Here is a 22,372-nt window from a genome sequence, read left to right on the forward strand (position 1 = left end):
TGTTAAACACCATCAGGTTCTCGTCTGCCCATTTGCTGAGCTTGTCCAGGTCAGCCTGGATCACCCGCCTATCTTCTGGCGTGGATGCTTTGAATAGAAATAATTCTAGAATAGAAATAATTCTATTAAAACCTCTTCATGTATGTCATTTCTTGTGAGGTATCTATCAAATTGACATCATTAGCTAAGTTCTTAGGAGTGCTGCAATGCTGATTTGCTATGCTGGCTAAAGTACGTAGGAGTTTGACACCAGCTTATTTATAGTAACACTTTGCCCCTACATACACTGAAAATTCATGTTCTGACCAAGTGACTAGGTCTAAACCATACTACAAAAGTTGCTGTTGCAAATTAAACACTTATAAATCATTTTGCTTCACTGAACTTGGTAACTATAAAACCTTTGCTCTAACGAACAAATTCCTTAGCTGCAAAAACCTCATCAGAATACAAAGAACTGAAACGGTAATTGCTTACTGTCATTGTCTGCTATTTGGTACACAGCCACACACATTTCCAAGCACATGGTATTTTGGAATAAAAAAGAGACTAGTGCTGCCATGGCTCATGAAAACAAGATTTATATCTTTGTATCTTGTCTCCCCCTCCAGTCCAACCGCCAATCAGGAAAAAATTTAAGTAAATCAAACTAAATTAGCTCCCTTACCTTCATAATGTTCATTAAGTCTGTCTGATAATAGCGGTCTTGGTGTGCATTAGCAGCTGCTAAAGTGAGAAGGTAATCATTTCTTGCATGTATAGCCTTTGAATTACACTCGGATCGTCGTGCTTTTAACTATATCCAGAAAAGGAAATATAAAGAGGCAGTTGATTTTTAATGCAAAAAGGATGGTTAAGTAATTAAAAATCAAGCATGATTTTACATCATGAACAAAGATTTAAAAATAATGATTTTTTTTAATGGCTTGACTTTTTTTTTTTTTTTATAGTGAGTATTTGTAATATCTGCTCATACATAGTTTACATTTAAATTATACCTCTTTCATTAGACAAATGTTTCTGCCCAAATTAATTGTACCTTGTTCTACATTCTGCTCCAGCTGATCAGTTATTCTAAAGATACTGTGCCTTATGAACACAAAGCATCTCTAAATTTGTTATATGTCCCATGAAAGTAACAATACCTATTATCATTTTACATTATAGCTCAATTATTCTTAAACTTACCTTCACACTTGCCTTCTGTAAGCTTATCCTTGACTGAAAAAGACTAAGTTTGGACCTGTAATAAAAATCAACGGAACAGATTTGTATCTTAGACGTCTCTAAATGGTATGGCATACAAATAGGCTCTCTGGCTTTTTGGATTTCAGTCTTTAAAAACAGCAATTAAAATGTAGTAAGATAACATAACAATTGTTTGGGGAGCTCAAGATGGCTTTTTTTATACACAGAAGTAAGTTTCTGGAAATCTAGGCAGTGACTGCAAGATAGAAATGAGCTCATTTACACTGAGAGGGAAGGGTTTTTTTGTGATTTTGTTTCTTAGACCAACTGCTTAGCTGAGAGAGATGCTGGGCAAGCTTTTGGGCACAAAATGTCCATTTACATCATTTTGAACCTTCACTGCCTGTTCTGAAATACTGTATTCATTCTGTATAGACTGAATGAAATATGGCAGGAAGCCCTGGTGGCAGCAGGAACACAAGAAATGCTTTTATTACTTGATAGCGAATGGATTTGAAAGCCTTCTGTCTGACAGACAGTACTGAAAATTGGAGCTACTGGTCTTCTAATGGGAGAGCAATGCAGTTAAGCTCAGGTAAGGGAACAGTCTGATCACTTGGAGAAATGTTTTAAAGCAGGCTCAAACCTAATTTTGACATTTGGATGAAGAGGTGAAAATTAAGGTTTTTCCACATTAGCTGTTAAAGACAGAATGCAGGTATGTTTTATATAATGAACATGGCATTTAGTCACAGTAAAGAATGAAACTTAGCTAACATCATGAAAACTTGAGTTCTGCAATGTATGATTAATTAATGATATCGTATGCAATAGAAAGTCCTTGTGGAACACAAAACACAAATAACAGTTTCAACTAAGATCAAACATTTCTGCAAAAAGATGCATTTTGAAGAGCCCCAAACAGATTTTTGGTGCAATCAATATCACACAATCCTTGTAAATCTTGTCTAATGTTTCAACTTCCTTCATGAACAACAGACACTCATAAATGCTATGTAAGAACCTGGCACTTGAAAAGGAATAACAAAAAAAATTTAAATGACTAGTCCCCAGTATTCACAAAATAGTACAAAAAGTACTTTAGTGGTGTCATCTTTCAATGGACAAAATTATTCCAGGCTCAAACAACTTCATTAAGACGTCTTACTCTTAAGAATACTCTCCAAAATGTAATCTATAAACTTCCTCAACACAGACTTCAGGTATTTGATGATGATGCTATGATATAACCATATTACTTCTAGCACTAAATATACAAGCACCCTAATTTAATACTGAAGTTACAATACTGTTTCCCCACTAAAGCCAGGTCAAGCACTCAAAACTTTGACTGCTGTATATCGCTGGTGAGATGCTTATGACATTTTTATGTCAGCCAAAGTCTTGATGTAGAAGCACTACTACCGATATAAATGCTTTTGCTGCTATATCTTATTATGTTAAGGGAACTGCTTATATCAGCAAAAACACTTGTTTTTGTCCATTTAAGCTTGTTTGCTGATGGAGCCATACTGGCAAACTTTTTTCTAGTATAGACCTAGCCTAAGCTCATTCTAAAGAAAAATGATAAACTTGGTGACACACAATTACGACAGAAAGCCAAAATGTAAATGCTGACTGTTGGGCAATAAAGCACAGATTTCTAGGACTAGGACATTAGTAGGTGACAGGTTTACAGTTAACAAGAAAAGGAGATGGTGGAGGCAGGTAACATAGCCAGGTACAGAAAGGGACTGGATACATTCATGGATCTGTTAGTGGCTATTGAACAGAATAGATGGCGATGTTTCCTCTGGTATCTCTATACCAATAACGTTGGAGGCCAGGAAGGGTACTGAAGTGGGGACAGATCACTCTATAGGGATACCCAGTTCAACAGCATCCATTTCTGCCACTGGTGGAGACAGAATATGGGGCTCGATGGACCACTGGTCTGACCCAGCATGACACTTCTTATGTTAAGAGAATAATACAAAAGTGATTCCACCAAAGGCATTCTTTACTGCCTTAAATAAAATCTTTATCTGGCAAGATCTTATGGCACGATAGGTGTCCTGTTTTAAGTGACAGACAAGGAAATACTGGGTTGGAGCTGCCAACCCTGTCCACAAAGCTCCCTTCCAAGTAAAACACACGATAGAGCTGGCAAAAGAGAAGGAAAGGGCAGGAACAGGAACACTGTGTATGGGAATATTGGACCCTGTGGGAAGAGTAGGAAACTGGCTTCCAATCTCACATAAATTTGAGTGATTTGCTATAGGCTAGACAACCTGTATGGATGCCTGACATCTGCTCAGATGGTCTTGGATCCTGAAATCCCTCTCCAGCTCTGCAGAAGCATCATTTTTGCGCAACTTCTCCCCACAACCTCAGTCGCTGGAATCCCCCCACAAAAAGAATTTAATGGGGGAAAAAAGAGGCTTCTGCGAGAAATGTCACAGGCTCTAGGCTGAATGACTCATTTAAAGCTAGGTTAGCTTAATAGAGGGATGACTTTCATTTCCCCCAGCTCTGACTGCAAAATTGGAGAATCCTTGGATCCACTGAGATACCTCTGAACTATGCCCTCACTGTGCTCAGAACTGACTAGATTAATATAATAACACGTCACAAAAAATATCCAAGGGAATATTTGTCAGCAAGGTCTCTTTGAATTTACTAGAGAAGCAGACTGGTCCAAGCTGTGGTTTCTGCAAGATTTAGTATGAATACAGAAGACTGCAATCTCTTAGCTGGTGGCAAATAAAGCGTTTTACATTTTTTCCTGCTTCTAACATTTGTAGTCTATATTTAGGCTGTTCGTTGTGTAAAGCTATTTAAACAGTTTGTAGCCTTAATCCAAAACTGTCACTAAGGATATTTCTGGTGACTATGAAGAAAACAAAAAAGCCAAAAGATGCACCTGAAAAGCTGCAAAGCCATATCAGTAAAACTCAAGCAATTTAATGGTGTTTATACTCTACTCACACCCATTATAAAATGTTCTATTAATACCCTAAGGAAAAATACCACTGTATACACAGGACCAACTATTTGCGTAAACCTATTACAAGCTGTATTTTACCAGCCTGCAAAAGCCAGCTTCTGTGCACCAGCAGAGAGAAAAGAGTTATTTTGATCTTTACAATACCCGTGAGAAATGAGGCCAAACTCCCCCCCGCTCAACATTTTTGACCTTTTGAAGCAGTGGTGAAACTAGACCCCCTCTCACTCAAGCCAGTTTCATGTGAGCAGCTCCAGATCTTTCCAATTCCTAACCCGTGTGGAAAGAACAACATGTTTTTGAAAACGGAAAAGAAAAAACACCCCTTAAACATACATGACCTGGAGATAATGCTCCAAACAGAGTGGGCACGTGAATGTTCTTTTACAACACTCTGAATAACCACAATGACAGCATATATCTCCTTTTAAAGATCACACATATGCACTTTTCTTCTCCTTAGATAACAAGTTTGGGGTATGTCTCAAAATTTAAAAAAAACATGATAAAGTTACAATGCAGAGTGAGAAAAAACAAGACAGACCCACACCTAAAACAGAAACACAAAAGCTCTTTGTCTAAATTCAGGGCGAGATTCCAAAGAACAAGACGTAGAGAAGCCACAGCTGGCAAAGCAGCACAAAAAGCTACAAGCCTCAAAAATTTGATTGCACCAAAGTTGACACATCTGGAAGAAGAGAATTTTAGGCACCTTATGTCAGAAAAATGTGATCACGGCACAGACTCTGATCTGGAGCTCTCTGCACCAGTGGTGTTGAATTTCCCAGGCCTGCAGGCCTGATCCCATTCACAGGGTGCAATTGAGCATGCAATTGGAGGACCGCACCAAATCTGGCTGTGCGCCAACCCAATTCTGATCAGCTGCAGAGTCGTGATTCAGCATGCCAGCTGCACCACGTGCTGGCACAATCCAGTGCACAGGGCCACATCATCTCTGTTGCGGGGCTCCCTCCACGTCCGGAAATTTTGTAGCAGGTATGCAGCAATGCCACTGCTCCCCCCACTGCCAAATTTCTGGACCCATGGGGAGACCTGTGGATGGGCTGGATGACATGGCCTCATCATGAGCTAGAGGCTGAGCACCACTTCTTTAGACTATTCTCCATAGCCACTGGGGATGAGACAAGAAGCAATGCAGAGGAATATTTAGATTGTTGACCAGAATGAATTTTCTGACTCTGAGGGTGGGCAAGCGTTGAAGTGGGGTACATGGAGAGGTTGTGGAATCCCCATCCCATTTTTAAGAGTAGATTGGACAGACACATGTCTGGGATGCTTTACTTAGGGATGAGCCTGCCTTGAGGAGGCAGCTACATCAGATGTTTTCTTGAGGTCCCTTTTCTATGAGCCTATGAAAAAAGCCAAGCCAAAGTAGTCATGTTAGTTACTTCAGCTAGAACCATGTGGGCTTTTTGAACCATGAAGTCTCACACTTCAAACACATATGCCATCCACACATCCATCCCACAGAACAACTTTCACGCACTGCAGATACCAAGATCTGGTGTCTGCTAAACATCCTGCTCTGCAGCAAGGGAGCACCTGTGAATGAGCAGCTAACTGCTTAATTGACAAGTCATTAGGCTGCTCCTGTTTTCTTCCTAAGCTACAGGCACTAGTCTCCTTCACCCTGCTCTCCTACCCCTTCCTTCCTCCTGCCTGCCCTGCTGCCTTCCAATTCCTCCCCGGGCCATGGCATGGCTTCCCTTCCCCCCTTCCCTACTAGACTGTGCTGGCCACGAATTAAAGGATAACCACTAAGCTAACTGGTTATCAACACACTTATCTGTTAAACAATTCATAATTTAACCCTTCACATCCCTAATCCCCACCCTACTCTATGCATGTGGACAGCTCCCCGCCATCCCCCGGTTGCACCAGGCCACAGGCTCCTCCAAGGCTGTGAGCTGTCACCCCCACCCTTTGAGGTAGAGGGAAGAAGTGAAAGTTGACGGGAAGGAGGCCAACAGTAGCTGGACAGAAAAGTGTGGGCAGCTGGGTAGAAGTCCAGGTCCTGCACATTAACCCTTAGTGGGTTACATGCAGCACCTAGACTGCCAGTTGGACAGGCCTGGCCTAGGACAACTCAGCCCCATCTTCCATGCACAACCATCATACAAATAACTGAATGATTAATAATACTCGAGCACAGAACTAAACCAAAGAAAAGATGCATTCCGAATCAAAATAAGATGTTCTGCCCTCCACTTGACAGATACCAGACAAGTAGGGGGTGGTAGTGATATCACTTCTTTCTTCTACCCATAAGGCAGAGCCCCAAACGGGAAGTCTCACACAGTGATGATTATCATGTTCTGGAATGATCCAGCAAAAACATGGTATATATACACAGCACATGTGTATATAGGTAGTAAATATATACACCACGAGTAGGGCTCCACACGGATAATCCTCAGAGTTTTGAGCACAGCAGGTTTGGCCCAGTGCTCCATTTGCAAGGAGGGGCCAGAAAGTACAAATCCATCAGACAGGGTATACTTAAAGGATGAGTTTACTTAGAATAGATAAGCTATACTGGAAATTAGTATATGACAAAAGTAATTTACAACTCTCATGATTTATGAGACTAGCTGTAAGAGTACATCCTAATAATTGTGTGCTTTTTCTTATTCTCTAGGCTGGTATATATTTTACTAATGCTTCCCGTTTCAAACCAATACGTTTGAAAAAGTACTTTCATCGTAATGATTAACAGTGATACAAAACCTTAAATAACATGGAAAAATATTTAACAGTTCTCCATTTCCAATTAAACACAAAAAATACTCAAATATCAAGGAAGATATATTCGTGAATTGATAAAGAAAATAGATGACACAAAAGAGAAACAAACTTGAAATAGAGCTTATTTCAGAATTGATCCCACTCCTAAAAAAAATAATAAATCAAGTACAATCATTAATTTTGGTACAAAGTTGTTTTAGAGCCATATAATGATTTAGAGATATGTTATTAAAAAAAAAACATACTTGGCCTCGATATCAGCTTTTTCCCGCACTGCTTGAGCCATCTGTTCAGTCTCAAAATACTTCTTTTTGCCCTTAGCTAAATCTTTTACTGTCTCATGTAATTCAGCTTGAATCTTTGTCAACTGGTCCACACACTGCAAACAGAATGTGAAAAAGCAGCATTATTTTTTTTACATCCAATTAATAATATAATTATTATCACTGTTTATTAAATCTTGCATATAGCTACATGCTCTCAAAATATCTCCAGGTCAACCAATGGTCCATTCTTTCTTAACCTAACCAGAACAAAGAACTAACGTTCTCCTACTTTTTCTTTTTTGTTAATCTCAACGACTCTTTAACTTTTAAATTAACTAAACTCGACATGTAAAGGTTAGACATGTAAGATCTGAAAACGCTTCATGGGACATTTAGTTACAATAATCCAAACACACTTTGGCATCTGGGTAGAGGGGATATAGAAGATGACTTACAGACTGGGGGGGGGCCTTGCAAGAAAATAAGAATGGAACTTTCATTTTTGCAGTTTTAGACATCACAGCAAGCACACCCGACTAGGAATGAGCACCCAAAAGATGGAGCTAAACTAAGTTTAAGCAACTGTTGCATACAATCTGAACTTTAAAATGGTCATTGAAAGACATTTAACACCCTCACCATGCATCCTTGCTTAAAAAGCAACTAACTTTTATTTCAATTACACACAGTAATATAAAAGTGTTTAGCCATAAGAGCCAGTGCAGAATATACAGTGGATGCAATTTCCTGTCTACTAGAAAACACAGTAGAGCAACTTCCTTCTAAATGTTAGCACAAAACATAGTAGTAAACACCTGCAAAATTTGGAAATTCCCTTTTCCCCCATAAAATTAAAAACTCTCTCTGAATCCATGAAAGAGTTGCTAACTACTACTTAAAATGTTTTTTCTCCTTTAAGTTGCATGTAAAGAGCTTCTGCATCAGAAATTAGTGCCAAGCACAAAGGCTACATTCTCTAACATTAATTCACATCTGTTAATACAGACGTGAGAATAACTACATCTGTTTTCATGAACAGGATATAATCAGATTCATAATGTACATATTAATTGGCCAGAACAGAGTCTGGAGAAAGAGCAGGAAAAAAATTATTAAACCAAATAAAAAAAAATCCCTTCCCCATCCATCAGAATGAATATGAATCATCACTGGCCAGAATTATATTGTGCTTAGTGAATCAGGTTTATGAAATCTGTAACTGTTCAAATCTGGGCTACGAAATTTTTGCACAGAAATAATACAATATACACAGATTCAGGTTCAGGTTCCCAGACGTCAATTAGGGTCTTTTCAATTACTTCAGTTCTTATATACACCATCCCACAAGAAAATAAAAGTACCACACATACATGAGATTACAGCTGATTATACACACGTCATTCTTTGAATACTTAAAAAATAAAGATCTGAATTAATGCCTTAATACTGTATTTAAACAAGCTTAAAATGTATTTTTCATTTTTTGCATTCGAATTATTTCTACATTTCCGTTTTCACAACAGTCCATTGTGTAAGTATATACTTCCCTTCATAAGTGTAGTATATACTTCCCTTCATAAGTGTTATAGTACAGTGAAGTAACATTGAAGTTTTATTTCACATAAGTGGGGACAAAACAGTTTCCAGTAACCATTTAAAAACATATTCCAAAGTGACCTATACACTCTTCCAAATGTTTTGTTAAAAGTTGTATTTGGATACAGGACTTTAAGGTTAAAAGGCACTTTTATCCTACTGTCATTTTTCTGTTTCCCTCTCTGTCCCTCTAATCATGGCAGCTTTCCTTTGCAGTGCTTTGAAAGTGAATTTACTTGCAGGCTAATGTCTATAGTACATGCAGGTGCAGGGGGAAAAAAGTTTATTGATGCAATAGAAATTGTCAGCAGTCACACAAATCCCAAGTTATATACAATGCTTTCTTCAAAAAACTGCAGCATTTTGACAGCATGAAAACAGATTTTTAATTTCTCTTTTCAGGAAAAGAAGTCCAGTCTCACACTAAACAATCTGAGACTTCCTCCTGGCTAAAAGAAATACAAAACCTTCTCTCAATTCATATGAAAATCCTGCCACACATTTGCAGACCAACAAAGTATAGGGCAGACTGTATTTACATACATACCACACTCAAATTCTCCCCCAAAATCAGCCCTCCAAAATTGACACATTTGTCTACCAGGCACCAGCAGTGGCATTTCTATTCCGGCAGCTAAAGGAATTAGTTGACTTAATGGCTCATTGGTCTTCGCACCACAGGGGTTAATTCCTTTATAATACCCTTGATATTCCACTAACCAAGCTAATCTCTTTGAGAAATTCTTCAGCCTGACAGCTACTCCTGGTCTCTCTCTCTCCTCCTATTCCATAGCCCTGGAGGCTCTTTTCAGCTCTTTTTAAAAATCATAGTCTCACCCATGCGGACCACTCTTCAGCAACAGACCGGGTTTCAGTGTTTCGTTAAGCAGGAAAGGGAGGGTAAGCAAAGTGAAGATTAGGTGTAGTCCCTGCTCTAGGCAGGCACAACTTTGGGAAAAAATCTTCTTCAATCTGCCTTTTCAAAATCAAGGGGCCTATCTTATTTGGGGAAACTGGCATGTGAGAAAATACAGGAGTAGCATAAGTCTGATAAGGACTTTGGGAAATGCTCAATGTGAGAATATTGAACCAGTGAAAAGATACAGAGCAGTAGAAAGGACTAGGTTGGCAGAGTTCCTAATAGTTACTTTAATGTTCCTGGGGTTTCACTGCAATACTACCAAGTGATTTGGTCCCTAGAGCCTTACATGAGCACCTTGACTGCAACTGCTTAAATCAAAATAAGTTAAAATTGACAGTTTTAACCTCTGTCCACTTTTTTTTTTCCTTAGTAAAACCACACAGGTGGAAGTGCTTTAAAACTGTTTTTGGGTGGGGGGTTTGGTGGGAAGGATTAGGGCTACAAAGTTTTTACTTTTTATTTTTTTTTTCTGATTTTAATACATTTTTTAACTTCATTTTTCAGGAATCCTGGAGAAGTTCTTTGAAGCGGCCTGGAAGATGCATAAGGGAATGTAAAGATTGTATTATTGGTGTTCTCTCTCAGATGTCTCGACAGTCACGCAGTCGGCATCCGAGACCATCATGCCAAGGGTTTTCATGAAATCAACCAAACTAACTATATCCTGTTAGATGAAAAGTTCTAGTTACAGTGTCATTTCAAATATGCAAAATTTTGCTTCAAGTTGGAAACACACGTCCCTACTCCAGTCTCACCACAGCTGTGCCTTTTATACCCATATGCCCTTTCAGTTTTCTACAGCTGGGGTAGGCAACCTCCTGGCACGGGTGCCAGAGTGTGACACTCGAAGGTATTTTGCTTGGCACGTGTGCTTCTGGGTGGATGGCAGGGAAGGTACTGGGGCTACATGGAAACAACAAGGATTGGGCTGCCAGGGGCTGGTGGCTTCCTTGCCACCAGCCCCTGGCATACCAACATCTTACAAGTGGAAGTTGAAGGTGTTTTTGGCACTCTGCCCAAAAAAGTTGCCAACCCCTGTTCTACACTCCACTTTCTGATTGTTATATTTTGCAAAGTAACTTGTATTTAAAATTGCCAAGAACTGTCCAACTTATCATGAACAAGTCTAAAAAAGAAAAGAAGAAGTCGGGGCTGCAGGGTCACGGCTATGGAGAGTTGGGAGCACCTCATCTTAAATGCCACCTCATCAGTAATGAGTTTAGAAAAAGTTGCCATTTCAAACAGAAATTCTATTTAAGCCAAATGGCCGGCAACCTTCGCAAGCCATGTGTTGGAACAACCGGGATCCAGTCTGATGCGGGCAGTGGGGGGCTTTACCTGTGTTTGCATCAGGGCTGGGCAGCTGAGAGCTGCACCCATGCCACCACCACTTCTCCCCACCTGTGCTCCCTGGCTGTGGTGTGGGCACAGCTTTTAGGTTGGGCCTGGGCAACTACAAGCTTTGTTTACCTCCCACCCCATGGCTGCAGCACAGGCACAGCTGGAAGCCACGCAGCCTTAGCACAGCAAACCACTGGCTGGAAGTTGTGTCTATGCTACACCTGTGGGAAGAAGAGAATGGGGAGGAGTGGCAGTCTGGGGGGCAGTCCCAGCTACCTCCCTGGTCTGGCTGTGAACAAGGAGCATGGGGCACTTGTACCTGGGGGAAGCAACATCCCAGTTGAGACTCACCGAGGCAAATCACTGAGGTGGCAGAACAGTGGTTTTAACTGGGATAAAAAAGCTGACCCTAACAAGTTGAGCACCACTGGTCTGGAATGCGTAGCATGATGCACTTCCTAAGGGCATCTGGATGCATTTTATTTCACTTCTACAAGTGATGGTACCTTGTTTCTCTTGCTCGCTTCCTACAGCATACTGTTGGGGGGAGGGGGGGGATTTAATGGGTACTTTGTGGCTGCGGTCAGGACATGTGGCCATAATGAGTGCCTTTTGAGACAAAACTGCTGCCAGTGAATGGACTCAATTACCTTTCAGTCTTATATTGCTAAATTAAACCTGACAATGGCTATCTAATTGTTTGCTACAGAACAAAACAAAGAAAGAGCTTACCGTTCTTTTTCCTCTGAAGCGACAATACTTTGTTAACCAACATTTTGAGCTAGCAGCAGTATTTCGCTCAGCTGCAATGTGTGTTCAAACACCACTTCCTCAGCATCACCTTATACTCTAGCCCTGCCCTCAGAAAAGCTTTGCTTTAGTCGAGCTGTGTATTATTACAGACAAAAACGGTCTTTAAGAAAACCCTCCCAATTTGTTCAGTGCAACAGTGGGATTTGAATTGTGTACTCTCCTTAAAATGTTACTCAAACTACAGTATCATCCCCCAGCTCCACTGAAATCTGTAAAAAGCTCCCTTTCATAATACAAAACCCACTCAAACACAAAAACACATTCAGCCTTTTATGAACAACCGTGTATTCAAATGTTTTACTGTAGTTCTTAAAAAGCAGAGTCCAACATTAAACCATTTTCAATGCCTATTCCAAGACAAATTACTTATAGTGTAATAAACTAAAAAATTTGTTTTAAATTTAATTTCTCCCTCAGTTGTAACAGCTGTGCAGTAACAATTAATGCCAGACTTTCTCTGATGCTGGACTCCTAGACAGCTGTGGGAGATACTTTTCAGGATATAGATGAGCCATCTCTCCCCTTCCACATATTTAGAGACGACACATGGCATTCCTTCAGATTTAAAATGCGTGATGATTTAAAAAGCAAAGCCTATTTACCACAAGCTCAAATCTGGAAAAAATCAACACCTTTTCCAAAACAGGTTACTTCTAGTATATTCATGCAATCACAGAACCGATTCTGCCCAACTCAAAAGCATGAAATTAGGTTTGCAAATTGTGTTTTACGTTCTTTAGTGTGCAACTCCCTTTTGGAATTTAATACTATTAAAACCAGAATTTCATTCTGGAAAATTCAGCCCAGTGACATGAATAACTGGTTCAAAACAAACTAGTAGCGTACAGTGCACAAAGAATGCATAAGAAAAGGTGGAAGGCTAGGTAGAACCTGTAAAGTTATTTCTACCGCACCACAAATCATGCAAAAGTGTTAGCGGCTGGAAGGGACCCCTCGAGATCATCAGGTCCAGGTCCCCTGTGCTTGGGCAGGAAAGACCGCAGAAGGTTGAGTGTGGCTGGAGATGAAAAGACCATTACTCTAAATGAAGAGTACAAAGGGGAAAACAGTGATGATACCTTTCTCAGTTGCTGTTCCTTGAAGCATCTTACTGTCCTGGCAGGTTCAGAAATTAAGTTTTTATAGTTTTCACAGATATTGAGCCGGGATTGGGCCACCTGCATTGTGCCTTCTAGAAATGATTTCCAAACAGAGTACATGCTCCTAAAAATCAAGACACCCAAAGGTTACAGGAAGGAGTAAAGGGAGAACAGAATATTTTTACTTTTACTACTACTAATCATTAACACAGCAATGTTGGCACTGTTTTACAGGAGTAGCAGTAACCAAAAAAATCCACCTTCATGCTGAAAGTCTATGAAAAAATCTCTGGTTTAACACTTCATTGTGGTTTCTAAAAACTAGGGCAGCAAAAAACATTCTGATTGATATATATATATATGGTCACAATAGCTCACCATACAGCAAGCAATCTGTTTCAGCCTTAAGCTCCACAAGAAAAAAAAAAAATCAGATTTTTATACAACTGAAGAAACAGAATCCTTTCTGCTGATCTGCCAAGTCATTCCAGGTCTATAAAAATTTAAAATGGGAGTTCTATAAAAACTCAAGACTTACCCTCTATTGTCTGTTTTACGACTCTTAACTTGTTCAAAATGCATTTAATTGGATCTACTACAATACATGAAGGAATCCCTGATAAACTAAGAGGTAAAGGACATTATTAATTTGAAAAATAAAGTAATTTCTGTAGGCATATGCAGCACTGCCAACACCTAACATGATTATGAGCAACTTTGCAATCATGTAAATGGCCACAGGACTCAGCAATCGTGCTGAAGCAGCCCGCAGTTTCATCCAACAGCTGCTAGAGGCCACTGTGCCTCTTGTGCTGGAGGTGGCAGTTGTAGCAACCACCCACAGTACCAGTGCATCTGCACTACCAGTCCTGGAGCCAGGGCCTTGGAATAGGACAGCTGTGTAGCCCTTGGTGAACTTAGCAGGACTAGCCTCCACCACCATCACAATCCAAGATGGGCAAGTTAATATGAAGTTGGTCCCCACCCCTACTGTCTGGCAATGCAGAGCGTGGCAAAGCCCAGCAAGGAGAAATCAAGGTGTGTGATCACTACAGACAGGCAAGTAAGGGAAAGACCTGGGAAATGTGGAGGAGTGGCAGAGAGCAGATGCACAAAAGGAGAAAGGCAGCAACATGGGGACTTGGGGAGCAGGCAGATGTCCAAGGGGTATTTGCACTATATTCAGTATGCATTTATGTTTAAATATTGAACTTGTGCTTGTCTTGCTCACACTGGGGTTGACCAGGACAAGCTGAAAATCTAAAAGATAATCCAATAAATACAAATTTGTTCTTATTTAAAACAAGATTCGCAATTTCGGGTGTTCCAAACAAGTCTATTTGGCCTTCTGAGGATAGGAACACTTAGGATTATTATAAAGCCCATATAAAAACATATTAAAAAATATCAAATATTCAGGAGGTTCTATTCAAGTGGGAATGGCCTCTGTGCAACTGAACCATGGCTGCTTTGACGTTATAATTCATCTTCCTTACTGATACAACTCATTTCATAAACACATTTTCTCTTGTTGGACCTTGCTCTTACGTATGACATATACTAACCTCAAACATCACTTTAGTTTCCTACCATTTCCTTACCCATCAAATTAAACCTGTACAATAAAAATACACGACCCGTCACAAAGCCATTAAATGTCTGGGCAGCGGTTTTGCAAGTTGGTTTATATTTGCTCCTCATCCCCTTTAGACTATAAAAGTACTTCATTTGTCAATTTAAAACTATTTCAGGACTTCAGATAAACAAAGCTTCGTGTCATCTGGAAATGGTGAGGCAAAATACAATTACATTTCAATGGCAGAAGAGAAGGTTCTTCATTGTGAGACAGAATAATTACACAGATTGGTAATGAAAGGAGAGCTATTTAAAACCCCGAATCATTAAATTACCTATAATCACTTCGCTCATCAGGTTTTATTCCAAGCCAATCCTTCTTTAAGTATTGACTAGCCAACTTCTGAATTCCCTATTAAAAGAAAGAGGAAGATGATGTTAAAAATAAACACAAAGGTGTAATATAAAAAAGGAGTTTGTTTCACTGTAATATCAAAGACAAAAGAAGCTACCCCGGACTCTACAGAATTCATAAACGAATGCAGTCAGTACAAGACTTCTTACATTTTTTGCTTTATGTTAGTATGTGCTGATTTACTTCATTTGGTTACATGTTACTACTACTGTTTTGCTTTCCTTTAATCTACACTGTAAGTTACGGATAAAATCTTTACATATAAACCCCCCTAATTTTACAAATAATTTGGCTGCATGCAACTTTCCTGGGTAGTCTCTTTGAAATCATCAAAACTACTTGCATGGATGATGCTCTTCAAGTGAATGCCGAGAGGACTGGAACCCTGGGGGCCATGTACAGACGTTCAAAAAGCTTGAGGTGCAATCGACCTAAGTTACGTGGCTTTCCATTAGGAGCAGAGTTTATGCCTTGGTGGGGTGGGGGGCAAATCTTAGACTGGATTTCACCATTTTTAAACCAGTCTGTGTGTTCCAAATTTTTGCCTCGTTAGGGGTATAGACTGGTTTTGCGTGCTGAACTTCTGTCCTGTTACGGGTATAGACCAGTTTCCAATCACTTATGCTAGTAAAAGGGTAATGGCGGTGTATCTGGCCTAAATGTCTAAAGCAAGGCATCTGAATCCACCTTTTGCTATCTTATGATACAGATCAATTTTCAGAGCTGCTGAGCACCTAACATAACCATGTAACTGACAGAAGATGATGGTTTTTCAGAAGCAATGGACAACCCTGGAAACTTATGCAGATGCTTAAATAAGGATTCAGACCCAACCTTTATAAATTTAGACACTGAAATTTGGGAAAATAAGGATTCAGACCCAACCTTTATAAATTTAGACACTGAAATTTGGGAAAAACGAGTTACTTCTATGTACTAATGTACATTCCCAATTTCTTTGTAGACAAAGGAGAAGTAGTGAGAATATTCTAATTTGAAGAACATGCTAGACAAAGTAGCAGCAAGTAACAAACTAAGTTCAGAAGTTCTCTGTTGTAATTATTACAATAATTTATAGAAAGCAACAGACAGTACCTTAATATTACAACATGGAATGAAAAAGACTTTCAATTTAAAACTCTGTTGTAAACACAGTGCTTTAATTAGGGTTCAGCTCTGTGAGCGGCTGAATGCCCTTATCTTTCACTACAGTTCAAAGGAATTGGGGGAGGTGCTCAGCTCCTCACAGAATTAGGCCTTTGACCTATCAAAATATCGAGTGAAAAATTGAGATTACTTTCAAGCAGTTATGGGTTTTCTGGGTTTTTACTTCGTTCAGTACTGAAAACCAGCTAGCATAGTTGCATTTTTAGTGTTGCAGACTGGTTTGCAAACATTGCAGGGGATCAGAATAGAGGGAGGCAGCTGCTGAGATGGTTCTCCCTACAAGCATGCCATGCCTCAGCTGTTACAGGAACATGCCACAATACATTCACAAGCTGAAGGCCACTGGCAACTAAAGTGGCAACCAACGCACACATCAACTCTGCTAGGATATGCCCACGGTGTATATAGTAAATCTACATTTTAAAGGGGCAAAACTTCCAGCAGCACCTCACATAGCATGATAAAGATCAAATTAATAAGCATTAAGAAAGTTAAAATGAACAGCACCATTAAGAGAAAACTTGCAACTCTTGCAAGTAACCTATACACAAGTTAAAAGGGCAAGAAATAGCTGCAGTGGAGATGCAAAGTTATTGTCCTTGATTATTCTGCTTGCAGATCCATCTTTGCTAATGGTGCAGTCCAATTCCGTTACCAGAGACCAGGGCGGGGTTTACTGATTTCTAAACTGAGCGAAAGCGATGTGGACAGGAATGAACCCAGTCTGAATGTAGAGCTCTCCACCAGCTCCGAGAGTCATTTTTAAGGGCGTAAGCACTCTTTACATCACTTAGGAAAAGCACTTATCAGTTCAAATAAATATAACTCTATATACATTTCATATATAAAAAAAATCCAGTGCTGCAAGCAACTCTACTATTTTCCGTTAGAGCAGTACAGTAGGTTTGCATTCCTATTGCAAAAGACACATTCACTATGTGGTGTAAGAACCTCCTTGTTCTTTTCTCAATGACACTTGCTGTTTTGCCTCTCAAAAGATCATCAAAACAAAGAATACCACTGTTCAGCTCAAGCTGGGAAATCTACTGATTGCTTAACCTTTGGCCCACTTCGACTTAGCGTGCAGCCTAGGAGCGTGCTCAGTGCTTGCTCATAGGTTACTCTGCATCTGTCTCTTAATGGGAGGAGTTGAGACGTTAACATCTAAATTGAAGAACAGTAATCAAGGTGCACGATAACAGATGTTTATTCAGAGTTCTTCAATTTAAAAATTATTTGTCAGGTGGTTTCCAGAAGGATTTATCGTTTCCTATATAGTTTTAAGAGAGGAAGATGGAGCTTCACAAAATAATGAGATATTCTACTAGAAGAGTTTGCAGGGTAAGGGCCTGACTCAAAGTCTGTTAACATCAATAAAAGAGATCTGCTAAGTTTCAACAAGCTCTTATCAAGCCCTAAGTAAATTGAGATCATTAAATTACACTCATAATCCTATGCCTCAAAGATATCATCTGGAACATTTCTATTAGCAAAGACCTGAAAAACAGAGAATGAGGATTGAGACGCTACAGCGGTAGGTGCCAAACGTACACATATTCAGCAAAGACAGTTCCAGGTTCAAGTACAGTGCAATGAGAAAAATGTCAAAGCAAATGTTATGAAAATACAGTAATTACAACTGTCCATGCTCATAAGAAAACATTCTGAAACTAGTATATCAAGAACAAGAAAGCCATTCAGAAAATGAAAAATGACTGTCCTTCAGAAAGCTGACTGCCAGCAGTGCTAGAGTGATGTTGTAGTCATGATAATCCAGGAAATATACAACAGGCAAGGATTTTTGTAGGCAGTATTTTTCCTGGACCAATCCCATGGGTGGGGTAGACTTAGACAAGTTGTCTAAGTCTACCCCAAACATTCAGTCAGGCCCATAAAGGTCAGTCACAAAACACCTGTCTACTACACATTAGATATTTAGGGAGTAATTCACAAAAACCTGCCTAACTCACTGAAGCACCAAGAATATCTAGATGTCTAAACGGAGTGGGGAGATGTCAGGCATTTTAATTAGAGTGGCTCCGAGAGCTGCTCTAATTAAAGCACCCAGAGCATCTCATGTATCAGCATCCCCACGCACTTCAAAATGGTGGCAGGGGCGCTTTATCTAAAACTCATTGAATAAGCTTTAGTTAAAGCACCTTTGCTGCCATTTTGAAGCGTGGGGATGCTGACACACAAGACTCAAAGGCTGGTTGGAGCATGGTTATTACCACGCTCCAGCAGACTTGATGAATCGAGTCTGCTCTGACCCGCTGGAATTCCAGCACACTGGAGCAGGTTCCTGGCTTGTGTACAGGCACCCCAAGTTCTCTGGTGAAAAACTTCAGTGCCTACATTTCAGCTACTGCACATGCCCAGGTGCACTGCCATCTTGAGTGAACTGAGCATCTAGGCCTTTGTCCTTCTAAATCTGTTTCACATTCACAAACTAAGTCACCTGATAGACCGCATCTTGTAAGAATACCCAATGCTGACAGACAGCAATGCATTCAACACGGTCACAAGCTGGCAGAGGGTAGATTCAGACTAGACATCAGGAGGCACGACTTCACGGTCAGGGCAGCTAGGGTCTGGAACCAACTTCCAAGGGAAGTGGTGCTGGCCCCTACCCTGGGGGTCTTTAAGAGGAGGCTAGACGAACACCTTGCTGGGGTCATTTGACCCCAGTACTCTTTCCTGCCACGGCAGGGGGTCGGACTCGATGATCTGCTTAGTTCCCTTCTGACCCTAGAAACTATGAAACACACGTGACTATCTCCATTGGAAAATGAAGTGTTCGGAGAACTTATGCAAAAAACCGGAAATCTGGGTTGTAGTCTAGCCTGGCCTGGGGAGGACACCTATAACTCCTGCATGCCAGGAGACTGCCCTTACCGTTAGGCACAGGCTAAGGGCAGCCTCTATCCCACCTGTTAAGGATGGATCCTCAAGCAAAGCGGAATGCAAGAATCATGAAACAAAAAAGACAGCAAAAAAGAGGAGCCAAACTCTACAGCCTAATAAAAAAGGGCACCGTCTTGGGAAGGAGAGAAGATTTCTGATCTCAGCTTCCAATTTTATTTATACAGCAACCAGGACCTAGGATTCCCGCCCTCCCTGTATGTGTATGAAGTAGGCATTTAATCTACCCTGGACTGAGACGCCAGAGCCGTCACCACTATCTGACTTTCCATGTTCCCTTATCTGAAGAATTAAGTAGACTTACTTCAATGTTCTACCAAGAGATTAAGGCTGGTCTTTTGTTACAAAATGTGTAGGCAAAATGAAAGTGCTTGAAGAACATTTTCCCTAATACCAATAAAAGGTGGACATTCATCAAATTTTTAGGTACTGACCAAAAAGAAACAGAGTGGGGAAAAATTATGTGGACCAGGCATCATAAATGTAAGTGATGATAGCATACACAATGATCCCCAGGCCTTTACCATGTAAGAGGGTAAGGACTCTTGAGGCATGCAACCCTTGAGTGGCAGCCAGAGTCCATCCACATTATCTATTCAGTTTCTGAAAGTACTTACTAACGGGGAAATTTTCACCCTTTGTTTTCAGCATCACAAATAAGATCTTTCTCTCTGCTCTGAGATATTTTATCTCCGCTTCCCATCTTCAGTACAGAACTTCCCTGGGCTACAATGCCAAATTGTATTAAAAATGATTGTTTTCTCTGCTATAGTGAGTGTTTCATGAAAGATGCACCTAAAAAGGGACTGAATTGAAAGAGAAGTAAAAGGCAGCACTGAATACTATACCAGTTCAGTAAGTCCCAGAACACAACGAGCCACAGCTAATTCCATCTCTTGCTGCAAGAAAATGGACCAAACAATCCTCACGATGGGAGGGAGCTGATGAATGGTAGAAAGAGTATGGACAGAGTATAGGTCACTGGGCAACATGCTAGAGTTGAGTCGTGGCAGACAAGGAGGCCATGTATGTAGCAGATGTCACAGCCATTTAAGTGTAAAATGCTTTCCTTTACCATATCTTTTTGGATGGGGGTGGCAGTAGAGCTTCTGATAAAGAGAGGGGTTTCTGATACTGGAACACAAATGACAGTGCTTGTCTTTCAAAATGGCAGTACCCATATCAACAGTGAAGTCTCTAGGATTCATTTACTTTAATTAGATTGAATCTACTGTTATACTCGGAACTTGCTTCTTTGTGGGAAAGTTCTTCAGACAGAAATTCACTTGAGAATCCAAAAGTATTTAAACAAGGAAAAAAAAAAAAAAAGACAACACCTGCCAGTGAGAAAACATGCCAGGACATCATACTTCCAAAACAAGGTCTTTTGCTGTCTCTCATTCCCCAGGAGGGTATTTTAGTCATTGAAACCTCAGTCCCCAAACTGGAATGGGTAACAATCAATCAAAGTTTAGCAGTTTGCAACGCAGATGCCACAGTACAATTTCCTATACATTTAAAAACTACAAACTGCCTGTTGCACTACTTTTACATGTTAGATATCATCTCTCCTTCATATCTGACCGGTCATGTTAATGGTGACAGACATATTAAAAGTACCAAAGACGGATTAAATTGGTTCTGGATGGTTAAACTGACCAAACAACCAGCTTGCATACTTCTTGAGGATAAAGTTCTCTTTCTGATCACTTGTTCCTGACTGCTGCTTGGAAGAGTTTGTGTTGCGTGAGAGTGGCCATATCTGTACATTAAAAAAGGCTTATTAACACCAAGTTAGCTAAAACAGGATGAAAATACACCTTCTAAAGAAGTGGCCAAATCCACATTGGAAAATGCTTTATTTTGAATCTGTGTTGGTAAACAGGTGCTTTTACCACCATACCTTTTTTTCCCTTAGCACAAATACAGCCATGTTGGTAGGGCAATAAACTTTTCCAAGTACAGGTTGTGAAAAAAGGATTAGAAAGAAATGTTTACCTCCAAGAAATATGCAGGCCAGTCAGTTTAGCTGGCTTTCAGGAGAAACCTGAATAGCCTTACATACAAAATGTGAATTTATGGCACCACTCTAAACAGGGGCAAACACTGCTCCTGTGGGGATATGCTGTTTCTATACCTGAGCTTTCCTCTGGGAGAAGCAGGACTATTTCTAATTCCATTCACTTCACTGAACACCAAAGGAAGTTTGAAAGAAAGCTGCAGTCCTCAAAGCTTTCAATTAAGAGCTCTCATTTAAAAGCAACCCTAGAAACACACGGTTGCTTCTCCAGTCAATGATTTAATTTAGTAAAAATACTGCTTAGCAGCCTGCTTTCAGACACAGCCACTGGTTAGATATTTGCTTATAACAGTGGTGTGCAATCTCTGCAACTGTGGGCTGGATAAGCGGCACAGACTAGATCATTTCCATAAACAGGATCCAGTGTGGGTTCAGCACGTGGATGTGAGATGTGCACCAACCCGGTGTACTGGATCCGACTGTAGCGTGACCACGTTAGCACGATCTGGCCTGTAGAACTACATCATCCCAAGTACAGGGCTCCTCAGTGGTCTGGAAATTTGGCAGTGGCGGAGCGGTGGCAGCATTAACTGCTGTAGCTCTGGGAGCAATTAAAACCGCCACCACACCCCTACTGCCAAATTTCTGGACTCCTGGGGAGCCCCACAGGCTACAGCCAGCCTGCAGACTAGAGGTTGAGTAAAACTGCCTTAAAACAGTCTTTAAATGAAAAATGTCAGTTACCCGGGGACATATGCACTAGACGGAGCTTTAACGCAACAGTGCACTCAAAATGCTATGAGCTATGACATACGGTATTTCATTCCAATGTTGTCTGCCCTTTAAAAAGTAAATTCTCAGATTTACACTACAATAATTCCTGTTATGCTGATTAACTGCAACCTCCCCAACGCCAGAACGATTAAGTAAATATGGTTCTAATTCTATGATAAGCCCAAGCGAAGGGTGGAGAGAAATGGCCACATGCATAAAATAGGCAAAATGTAAACTTGTGCGTATTTCAGAAAGGTACATTCAATGTGAAATTTGTCTAAATACGTCCAAACCACCAAAATATTTGACCTGTTACCAAGAGAATATCATGGGACTCTCCTTAACTTCATAGATTTCATAGACATCGGGGCTGGAAGGGACCTCGGGAGATCATCGAGTCCAGCCCCCCACCCAAAGGGCAGGAAGTCAGCTGGGGTCATAGGATCCCAGCAAGATAAGCATCCAATTTACTCTTGAAGGTGTTCAATGTGGGTGCTTGAACC

The 22,372-nt window shown here is 40.4% G+C and overlaps 1 protein-coding gene across 2 annotated transcripts in view; it reads right to left on the bottom strand.

Annotated features, from left to right (window-relative positions):
• Positions 1–22,372, bottom strand: part of FCHSD2 (FCH and double SH3 domains 2) — a 248,175-nt gene that overhangs the window by 102,263 nt on the left and 123,540 nt on the right. For both annotated transcript variants that reach the window (XM_019530524.1, XM_019530523.1), the window contains exons 4-8: positions 14,907–14,983; positions 12,976–13,120; positions 7,204–7,337; positions 1,189–1,243; positions 668–796 (exon numbers count right to left, since the gene is read on the bottom strand). In XM_019530524.1, the coding sequence (XP_019386069.1) occupies positions 668–796; positions 1,189–1,243; positions 7,204–7,337; positions 12,976–13,120; positions 14,907–14,983 (540 nt within the window). The remainder of the gene's footprint in view (positions 1–667; positions 797–1,188; positions 1,244–7,203; positions 7,338–12,975; positions 13,121–14,906; positions 14,984–22,372) is intronic.

Source organism: Crocodylus porosus, unplaced genomic scaffold (assembly GCF_001723895.1).
Source record: "Crocodylus porosus isolate Cpor-Errol unplaced genomic scaffold, CroPor_comp1, whole genome shotgun sequence".
NCBI classification, from domain to species: Eukaryota; Metazoa; Chordata; order Crocodylia; family Crocodylidae; genus Crocodylus; species Crocodylus porosus.